At 43.8% G+C, this 11,400-nt stretch overlaps 1 protein-coding gene across 3 annotated transcripts in view; it reads left to right on the forward strand.

Moving 5' to 3' along the window:
* fsd1l (fibronectin type III and SPRY domain containing 1-like) overlaps nucleotides 1-11,400 on the forward strand; it is a 115,471-nt gene extending 104,071 nt beyond the window's left edge. For all 3 annotated transcript variants that reach the window (XM_070880678.1, XM_070880689.1, XM_070880698.1), the window contains 2 exons: nucleotides 2,720-2,808; nucleotides 7,765-11,400. In XM_070880678.1, coding sequence (XP_070736779.1) covers nucleotides 2,720-2,808; nucleotides 7,765-7,887 — 212 coding nt within the window. In that variant the 3' untranslated portion in view covers nucleotides 7,888-11,400. The remainder of the gene's footprint in view (nucleotides 1-2,719; nucleotides 2,809-7,764) is intronic.

Genomic DNA, 11,400 nt, shown 5'->3' on the forward strand with positions numbered 1-11,400 from the left:
CTGGGGTTCATTTCTACAGGAATAAAATTGAAAAGCAGTGAGGTTAAGTACTATGCACAGTTCTGGTCTCCATATTATAAAAAGGATATAGAGGCATTTGTGACAGTGCAAAGAAGATTTACAAGAATGCTACCAGAACTGAGAGGATATATTTATCAGGAAAGGCTGAATAGGCTGGAGCTCTTTTCCACTTGGTAGTGGAGTCCAAACCGAGACGTCATAAACATTACGAACAGATCTAGCAGCTCAAAACTGGGCATGTATGACGTGTGGGCCATCCGCAGCAGCAGAATTATATTCCACCACAATCTATAACCTCATGGCCGGGCATATCTTTCACTTTACTATTGCCATCAAGCCAGGGGACAAACCCTGGTTCAATGAGCAGTGCAGAAGAGTATGCCAGGAGCAGCACCAGGTGTACTGAAAAATGAGGTACCAACATGGGGTAGCTGCAACACAGGACTACATGCATACTTATAGACCGAGCTAAGCGATCCCACAACCAATGGATCAAATCAAAACTATGCAGTCCTGTGCATTTAGTTGTGAACAGTTGTGGACAATTAAACCAGTAACAGAAGGAGGAGGCTCCATGACTATCCCCAGCCTCAATAATGGCAGACTCCAGCACTCATGTGCAAAAAAACAAGGCATCCAGAAGTGCTGAGTGGGTGATCCATCTCGGCCTCCTCCTGAGATCCCCACCATTACAGAAACCAGTCTTCAGCCAATTGAATTCACTCCATGTGATATCAAGAAATAGCTGAGCGCACTGAATACAGCAAAGGCTATGGGCCCCGACAACATCCCGGCTGTCATGCTGAAGACTTACTCCAGACCTAGCCACGCCTCTAGTCAAGCTGTTCCAGCTACAACGCTGGCATCTACCTGACCATGTAGAAAACTGCCCAGGTATGTCCTGTCCACAAAAAGGAGGACAAATCCAATCCTGCCAATTACTGCCTCATCAGTCTGCATTAAATCATCAGCAAAGTGATGGAAGGTGTCATCAACGGTGCTGCCAAGTGGCACCTACTCGCCAATAACCCACTCACCGATGCTCAGTTTTGGTTCTGCCAGGACCATTCTGCTCCAGACCTCATTACAGCCTTGGTCCAAACATGGACAAAAGAGCTGAATTCCAGAGGTGAAGAGAGAGTGACCGCTTGCCATCAAGATAGCATTTGACTGAGTGTGGCATCAAGGAGCTCTAGTAAAATTAAAGTCAGTGGGAATCGGGGGGTAAACTCTCCACTGGCTGGAGTCGTACCTCGCACACAGGAAGGTGGTTGTTGGAAGTCAATCATCACTGCAGGAGTTCTTTAGGGCAGTGTCCTGGGCCTAACTATCTTCAGTTGTTTCATCAATAACCTTCCCTCCATCATTAGGTCAGAAGTGAAGATGTTTGCTGATGATTGCAGTGTTCAGTTCCATTCGCAACTCCTCAGATAATGAAGCACTCTAAACCTGTATGCAGCAAGACCTGGCTAACATTCAGGCTTGGGCTGATAAGTGGCAAGTAACATTCATGCCACACAAGTGCTAACAAGTGAGAGTCTAATCACCGCCCCTTGACATTCAATGGCATTACCATTGCTGAATCCTCCTCTATCACCATTGACCAGAAACTTAACTGGACCAGCCACATGAATACTGTGGCTACAAGAGCAGGTCAGAGGCTGGGTATTCTGCAGTGAGTGACTTGCCTCCTGACTCCTTAAAACCTTTCCACCATCTGGGCACAAGTCAGGAGGGTGATGAAATACTCTTCACTTGCCTGGATGAGTGCAGCTCCAACAACACACAAGAAGCTCAACACCATCCAGGACAAAGCATCCCATTTGATTGGCACCCAAGATGCACTGCAGCAACTCACCAAGGCTTCTTCGATAGTATCTCCCAAACCTGCAACCTCTGCCACCCAGAAGGACAAGGATAGCAGGCGCATGGGAGAACACCATCACCTACAAGTTCCCCTCCCAAATTACACGTTAACCTGACTTGGAAATATGTTGCCGTTCCTTCATCGTCACTGGGTCAAAATCCTGGAACTCTCTATAACAGCACTGTGGGAGTACCGTCACTGCATGCACTACAGCCGTTCAAGAAGGCGACTCATCATCACCTTCTCGAGGGCAATTAGGGATGGGCAATGAATGGTGGCCTTGTCAGTGACACCCACATCACAGGAATGGATTTTTTTAAATAAAAAGGTAGTCACTAATAAATCCAATAGAAAATTCTGAAACTTCTTTACCCAAAGAGTGGTAAGAATGTGGAACATGTTACCACAAGGAGTAATTGAGGTAAATACCATAGATGCATTTAAGGGGAAGCTAGACAGACACATGGCGAAGAAAGGAATAGAAGGATATGCTAATAGGGTTAGATAAAGAGGAATGGGAGGAGACCTGTGTGAAGCATAAACACCGGCATGGACCAGTTGGGTCGAATGGCCTGTTTCTGTGATATAACTTTGACCAAGCTTTTGTTCACCTGGTATAATATCTTTGTGGCTCGGTGTCAAATTTTGTTAATTAGTTTACTATGGCATTTTACTACTTTAAAAGTGTTATATAAATGCATGTTGTTGTATATGCAGAGACTAATTGTAGAACTTTTCCTATATTTGAGTTTATTTGATTATCTGATGCCTCTTAAAAGGATCTTATGCTTGACTCAAGATATAAAAATGGAAATGCTCATTTGTTTGCAGGTCACATTTCCTTTTATAATGCTGATACAAAGCAGTTATTACATACTTTCAAGACAAAGTTTACTCAACCAGTAATTCCAGCCTTTATGGTAAGTGAATAATAGGCACTGTGCTATAGGACAACTTTGGTACGGGTTTGTAAACAAACTATTGTAGCTTTGAGAATCTGATATCTCAGGACGGACCAGTTCTAATTGCACTTGGCTATTTATAGAAATAAAGGTCTCAATTTTCCCCAGTGATTTGCACCGTTTTTTGGAGTAGGCTGTTTTTTTTGGCATATGGAGTTACATTTTTGGCACTTTTTTTTCAAACTTTCCCCCTGCAATCTGTGCCGGTGTAATGGACTTGGTTACGATTTTTCTAGGCCAGTTTTTTTTCACCTCCGAGGGCGTTCCCTCATGTCTGCGCTGGTTTTTTCCGTAGTTCGGGCAACATTTTTCTCCATTACGTTGGTGTATCTGGCCACTCCCAAAAAACCTTCTGGTGAGTTAAGAAACCAGCTCACATTCACGCCATTGTTTTTAAATCGAAGATTTTGAAGGGCGTCAAGAACACTGTCAAAATCAATAATAATGTTCAATTTTTTAACCTGTTAACGTAGAAGTGTAAATTTGTTGGATTTCAGAAGTTTTCTCTTTTTTTACTCACGCCACCACTGAGCATCTTGAAGGCCTGGAGGGTTGTAGATTTGGCCGGCAGAATCAGCCTCGCATCCAGACACAGCGGCTCGGGGTTCGGCTACAAAACAAGCCATGGGGGTAGCAAGGAGGGAGAGATAGCCGATCTTATGGCTTGCAGCCTGGGGAGGGAGAGAGAGAGCTGATCATACTGTTTGTAGCCTGGGGAGGGAGAGGTGTCACCAGACTCGAGGGGGTGGGGGGGCGGTGCTACGTAGGAGACAATTGATTAGAGCTCATCACATCAGGAACATCAGAGCCCGTAGGGTGCTGAGCAGGAGGCCTTGCCCACCTCTGGTATATTGAGACAGGTGTTCGTACCTGCACCTGAGTGATGCAGACTGTGTCAGAAGGCTGCGTTTCTGCAAATAAGTTGTCAGTGAGATCTGAGTTGGTAAAACCAGACCTGCAGCTGAGAAGCGTCAGGAGGACTGCTTTGTCAGTTGAAGTGAAGGTTACAGCTGCAATTTCATTCTATGCGTCCAGATCGTTTCAAGCTACAACTGGGGATGTGTGCCCCATCTCTCAGCAAGCAACACAAGTCTCCATTCGCCAGGTCACGGCTGCACTGAATGCGCGGAGGAATGACTTCATCAAGTTCCCCATGACCGTTCAAGCAATCCATGACAGGGCTGTGGGCTTCTCGAAGATTGCTGGCTTCCCAAAGGTACAGGGCTGCATTGATTGTACCTACATCACCTTGCGAGCACCTTTGCAGGATTCAGAGATGTTCAGGAATAGAAAAGGTTTCCAGTCCAGTAATGTGCAGCTTGTGTGTGACGACAGCATCGCTTCAACCTTCATATTAGTCAATGAAAGATATCCTGGCAGCACCCATGATGTGTTCATCCTACGCGACAGCATTATATCTGCCATGTTTCAGCAGCAGCCAGAAGGGCAGAGCTGGCTACTGGGAGACAAAGGGTACAGCCTCACCACCTGGCTCATGACGTGCCTACACATAACCTGGACGGAAGCTGACTGTGACTACAACATATCGCACATTGCGATGCGCAGCATCGTTGAGGACCATTGACATACTGAAACAGTGTTTCCGATGCCTGGACCATTCCGGAGGCTACTTGCTGCACTCCCCTGAGATTGTTGATCAGTCCACTGTTGTGTGCTGCATGCTGCATAACTTGGCCATCATGAGGCAGCAGCACCTGGTCGTGGAAGACCCACCTGCGGTGAGAGTGGCTGATGATAATGATGTGGAAGATGCAGGTGAAGAGCAGGGGGAGGAGGATGAGGATGACGAGGATGAGGCAGCCATGCAAGTGCCTGAGGCCGGAGCACGACGTAGGAGGAGGGCGGGCCATCATGCTCTTTTAACGATTGCTCGAGCCTTGTGCCAGCAACTCATTTGTGAACGCTTTACTGATGCCTGAGGGCTCAGCGACAACTATTCCATATGGACATGTTTATTGTTTGGAACTGTTCTGTAATGTTATGTTAATGGAACATGATTCTGTTTTAATGTAAAATATATTTTATTCAAAAGTTTACAATGTATTTACTTTAATAAAATTATTCTTGTATCAAACTTTACTTTAATATCACTCTTTAAGATCACTTAAAAACTTGTAAATTTACGTAACTTTTAATTTGCGAACAGTTACAACAGTAACAATAATAACAGCAGCAGCAAAGAGAGGCTGCACCCATCTCTCATCTCCCTTAGTCTAAGACCACCCGTTGCGCTTGGTCTTGGTGACTCCACCCCTGCCCGCAGGCAGTGGCGCAGCGTTTCTCGGGTTGGTACCAAGCTTCTTCTTTCGAATATCCCTGGTAATACGCATTTCTTGATGGATTGGGGGGGGGGTGGTCAGATGGTAATGTGGAAGACCTGACTTGGGACTCTTCAGAGGATGGTGTGGGGATTGCAATGGGAGTGGCAGTTGATTCTGTTAATGGGCACGGGGTCTAGGCGTGTTCCCTTATTGCAGCAGCTAACTCACACATGCCATCCCTCATGCACCCTGACAGTGTGTCAGCGGACTGCAACAGTCCCTCCCTAATGGCTAGTATTACCTGACATTTCCTCCCTCATGGCCAGTGCTGTGGCTTGCACTACCTCTGACATTCCCTCCCTCATGGCCACTATTCGCTCACTGGTGGTCCTGGCGAGTGTTGTTACTTCTCCCAACAGTCCCACTACCTCATCACACACCCCACTGATGGTGTCTGGGAGTGATCGGGTAAGGTCAATGCTCTCTGCACTCAATGACATCATCTAAACCACATCTGTTACATCCAGCTCTCCTTCCCCCCTCCTCACCCTGGGTGTGGTTCGCTGCATCCCACTGGGACCCGCAGCCTCAGATGATGGAGCCCTGGTGTGGCTCGCTGCATCCCACTGGGACCCGCAGCCTGGAACAGTGGGGCCCTGGGTGTGCCTTGTTGCACCCCACTACTGGGACCCGCAACTTTGGATGATGTGAAGCCATGGAATGTTCCACCGACACTCAAACCTAGTCACGGAAGGGGCTGGCACCTCCATGAGCGACATGTGCTCCATATTCAGTACAACAGTGGGGGTTTCATTCATCCCCTCTCCCCCCATGTTTTTGGTCTGGAGGGTTGGATTGCAAGATGTTCTCTTCAGGCTCATCCTCATCTGAATCTTTTTCTGCATCGTCAGGGTTGCCCTCCAGTTCTGCAAAATGTAATAGAACAGACTAATGGTTAGCAGCAGAGGAGAGAGCAGGATGGTTGGCATGAGTAGGCTCACACACAGCGTAGGCTAGGCAGCGGGTTGATTTGGAGGGCCACGATGAATTTGCAGGACTTACCCCTCCCTAGAGTGTGGTCCCAGCTTGTGTAGTACTGATTTGTTTTTCTCCAGGCAGGACCCCTCAAAGCAGCGACCCTCTCTTCCAAGAGTGTCAGTGGGCGCAGATTTGCCGAGCCTCCTCCTGTTCGAGTTCTTTCCCTTTTATTATATCCTCTGCAAAGATGAAAATGCAACATTTTAGAGAGGGTGTCTTTCTGCTGGGTGGGTCATATACAGCTGGTCACATTTACAATTGCATTGAATGAATGAAAATATTACTTACACTAACTACTTGACCAAGGTCCTGCCATTTCTTTTTACACTGACTTCCAGATCTCGTGGTGTTCACCACTGCACAGTAATCTTCTGCAACTTGGTTCCAGCGTTGTTTCTTTTCTTTTGGTGGAACTTTTATGTGACCCCTGCTGGTATCCAGCTCCTGTCATCTGTTCTCAATCACAGTAACTAGTGTCTCCACTTCTTCCAGCAAGAAATTCTTGGTCCTTGCTCCACTTTGCATCTTGTATTGCTCCAGCAGTGATTTTTCCAATGCTCTCACACAGCACTCCTTCACACGCCACGCCGCGCCACCCACACGCCCACCTTTTTAAAAAAAAATGTTACGTTTTTGTCCGCACATGCGCAGAAGGTGCAGCTTTGTTTTGTGGCGCAGACAGCAGGCTCCACTCCCCAAGGAGACTGGACACGTTGCGCGGCACCAAATTCAAATTATACATTGAGGAACGTTTGGCAAACTATTTCTGGCCTAGAAAACCCAGCATAACTGGCAATACACCAGAAAACGGGCTTGGGGAAAATTGAGTCCAAATAAAGGAAAGTTACTAAAACTAGTGTATGAAAATAAGACTGCTATTAATCTTTAAAATACTAAAACAGACTGTAGGATGGAGTCAAGTCAGACGCAGTATATTCACATAATGCATATTTGTTGAAAGCTTGTCATGAGATATGTGGTATAGGTGCAGCACCTAAAATCCAGAACCCTCAGGACCGAGGCCGTTCCGGACTTTGTGTTTTTACGGACTTTCAAACGTGTTTCTGACATCTCGAATCTGGAAACACCTGAGCCCAGGTTTGGGTATTTCCGGTATTCAGAACATCAAAGACCAGGGTGGGGGGGTCCCCTGCCGAGGATGTGTTCGGGCCAACGAGGGCCCCGCTGAGGAGAGAGGGGCCCTGCCGAGGTGGTGGTCAGGTCGGCCGGAGCTCCGTTGAGGTGGTGTTCGGGTCGGCCGGAGCTCTGCCAAGGAGGTTGTTCGGGCCAGCTGGGGCCCCAGCGAGGAGGCCCTGAGGTAAGGGCAGCGGCGGGTCCGGATTCCGGAACATTTTACGGATTCCGGACAACCCTGCCACTGATCGTTCCAGATCTCTGGATTTTGTACAAAAATATTTCAATAATTTTACAAATAAACTGTGCAGCGTTTTGCTTGAGTTAAGCTATTTTGTCTAATGTAAATTTCTCATAAGTTCTTTGAACTTTTATAATGAGCTGCATTTGCATGGATCAAATGTGTGCAGAATTTAGGAAATGTTCCATTATTTTGATTGATTTTCCCTTCCCCTTGCAGGTCTGGTGTGGTGGCCTAAAATTATACACAGGACTCCAAGTACCAAGTGCTATAAAATCCTTCCAGAAGGGTGATGGCGGATTGGGCGGCTCTGCAAACAGTTTAATTGGTCTTGCTCAATAATCATTTGCGTAAGACTAATCTACTTAGAGTGATGTGATTTTAATTCCTCGCTGATTGGAAATCTGTGTCGTATAAGGAATGGAAGCATGGATATGATGGACCAATCCCACTCTGGTTTTCCTTTCGGACCCAGTTCCGGCAAACATTTTCAGTGTGTAATATACAAGCAAAATGCTGTATTGTAACTCAGGGTTACATCTATAGTCAGCCATGTCTTGTTGATCTGTGTTCATGAACTTCAAAAACATACGTTTATGTGTAGTGTAAACGCACTACTTCAGGGTTTTATCATCCGTGCACATTCTGTACCCATGCCATTATTCCTTTAGCTGGAAGGAACATGTAAAATTCACAAAAGGATCTAAGTTAATTCTGTGGCTTGGACTACAGAACTGATCTTCTCGAGGTAAGGTGGAGGATACATGATTCCTTCTATAGGGTGGCATAGTTCAGCTGTAATGCCAGGGAATTAATGAAGCCTATTGGATTGGAATATTTGGTAATGGAGTTGAAGGCCATGATTGCACCCAGTATGAAGATAACACCAAAGCATGATGTTTAAATCTCCCTTTTAATGTGTACATGATGTTGTAAAGCTGCCTTATTTAATGTAACATGATGAAGTGTATACTGAGGGAATACAGAACTACAGCAAAATGAGTAGTCATTATAGGAGTAATTGTTAGTGAGTGCTTCCATTATTTAAGCTAAAGGAATCTGTTAACCACTACTCTGCTCAGCAGAGGTGCTCCATTGCAGCTAGCACCAGGCATGTGGCCAGCATCACAACAGTTAAATTTGCAGGCACACAGGATTCAGAGTTGAACTTTGCCACTATAACAACGAATATAATTATTTAATGTGCTTCACGAGCCACCTTAATTAGCACTGAGAATTAGTGACCCTTTAAAAGTGGCTGACAGTAAATTTGAAATTCATAATGTGCATATCTCTTGTATTAGAATGTATTGAAGCTGTTGGTAAAGATGGAATGACACAATTGACCTTCCCAAGCTAAAAGAAATTTGCTGTAGTCCTCTCCACCATGCACAGAGAGTGAACACTTTCTTCTTCTAATAGTGCCTATGAAGTCCTGGTTTGCATTTGTTTCCTCCAAGGTCATGTCATGTGTATCCTGTAAAAAGTCTTGACTGACATCATCTTGGCCTAATGAATACATTTTGGAGCTTTTAATCTTGTTGCCCATTTGTTCAATGTATAAGTTGAACCCTAAATACTCAAATAGCTTGCCTTGTGTCACGTGGCTGTCTTTACTCTAAAATTTAAAGGCTGCTTTTAATTGTGACTGAATTTAACCCGAATTGTAAATTAAAGCCAGGGATCTGATTTATCAGACAGTATTGTAATATTGTCAGTGTGGTTTCTGCAGACAACTTGATTTTCTAATGTCATAAACCCCACTTTTTAAACCATTCCCAGACTACATTGTACTTAAGGACTCCTTGATATTACCCCCAATCCAATCTATCAAACCTCATTGAGTTTCTGATCTCAGGAACTTGTGGCCTAAATCTATATTCTAACCCAAAGTTCCCATGCTGTGGCGAGCCAGAAAAACTAAGGGGTCTTGGTTTTCCTGCTGGAACTGGTGAGTTTGAAAACATGAATATATCTAGGAGCAAAGTGTGACTGGTAATAAACGGTTTGTCACATCACATCTCTCTAATCTTGTATTTTTAATCAGATAACTTCCTACCAATATGTGAAAGTGAGTATCATTTCAACTAGTAGTATGCACTTTAGGACTGTCGGGTTTTTCTTTCCATTCCAGTTTCCTGCTCTCTACTAATGCCTATTATTTTTAATTAGTATTTGATTTATTTACTAATAAACCTACATTGCTATATTTTGTAATGGTTCTAATAGTCAAAATTTGTTTTTACTCTATTACGGTGAATAACTTTACTAGTGAATACCATCCAATTTAATAATGGGGGGAGAGATATTGAAGGAATCATTCATTAGAGCCAAAGGCTGGGCAAATGGATTGATATTCAATGGTACTAGAAGGTGAATAGCTCAGCATTGAAACAAGTATTCACTAGATAGAGTCTGTGTGCTGTACTTCAAGTTAATATAAACAGTGTTTTCAGTCAGTGCTGTAATTTGATCTTGCCCATGAGCCATAGGATATCAAATTGAGGACTTTCAAATTGTCAATGAACCTGCAACTGCCTTGAACCACTATACAGCATTTTTTATGGATGTTTAAAAGGAGGACGCTAATTAAATGCCTTTCACTCAATTCATTGTGTTTAGTTGTATTACACCAGTACAAAAATTATAAGTAATCCTGTAGGGTGGATTAAAGGAGTTTACAGGTACAGGATTTGACTACCTTTGATTAGCAATTGCTTATCTTTTCTGTGTAATCGACTGTCATAATGGGATCTACCATGGCCTACTTATTTGTAGATTGAACTACAGTTTTCATTGTATTGTTTAGTATCTTTGCATGGTTTCATTGTGAAGTATACCTCCTTGCATAACAATATGCTAATACTCTCTAGTATATTATCACCTAGGACCTGAACAAATAGTCATTGTTCTAATACAACTAAACATGATTTTATTTCCTGGGTAGAATAAATGGTACTTGTCATAATAGGCAACAATTCATAGTCATCTTGTCGAACTTTTATGCCTTAAATATGAAGTGAGCTCCAATCTTACTCTAGTAACGTTGAATAAATAAATGCCTGTAATGTGGTTTATGCATTTGGCTTTACAAAAAGGAGATACCATAGCAGAAATTTGACCTTGGAACTTCTACATTGGAAGATGCTGACCAAGAAACCGCTTATCCCAGCTAGATATTTACTTGCATTTGCAATATGACTTGTGTAAGATAGTTAGAGGGAGAAGTGTATGCGGTCTTAAACACAAATGTCAAGTTTGCTGCAACAAAATTGTTGCATGTTTTGAACTATGTGCTAAGTAGCTTTGCAGATTGCACTGGGAAAGGGTGATGTCTGTTCTCTGCAGTAAATCCTTGGTACAAGCACCTATTCGTGACTAAAGTGAGCTCTGTAACACTACGCAAGTGAGCCATAATTCTGCAGACTGCTACAAAGCAGTTACAGAGCGTAAATGAGCACCACAGATACTGTCCTATTGAGAATTCACTGCAAATAATAAGTAAATTTCATTTTACTGACCCACATTTTCTCTAGCCTGCTCTCCACCAGACCATAGTCAAACAATGCAGAGTTACAAGCACATGGTTTATTTCTTGCTGAGTAAACTATTGACTTTTCCTCTTGTTTTAAATAAGAGGCTTTCCCTTTGTAATATGATGCTTGGTTGTACATGTTGCTAAGCAGAATATTCACTAACCCCCGAGACTAAACTACTGAGAAGAGAAAGCCTGTGCTACAGATCTTTGCTATGCAGTTTCAACAGTAGTTGAACTTACTCAGGGTTAGAGAAATTACCAAATATACAGTAAAAAAACTGATCATGCCATCTGCAAAATAAAACCTGCTTTGAAAA

The sequence above is a fragment of the Pristiophorus japonicus genome, chromosome 1 (assembly GCF_044704955.1).
Source record: "Pristiophorus japonicus isolate sPriJap1 chromosome 1, sPriJap1.hap1, whole genome shotgun sequence".
NCBI classification, from domain to species: domain Eukaryota; kingdom Metazoa; phylum Chordata; class Chondrichthyes; family Pristiophoridae; genus Pristiophorus; species Pristiophorus japonicus.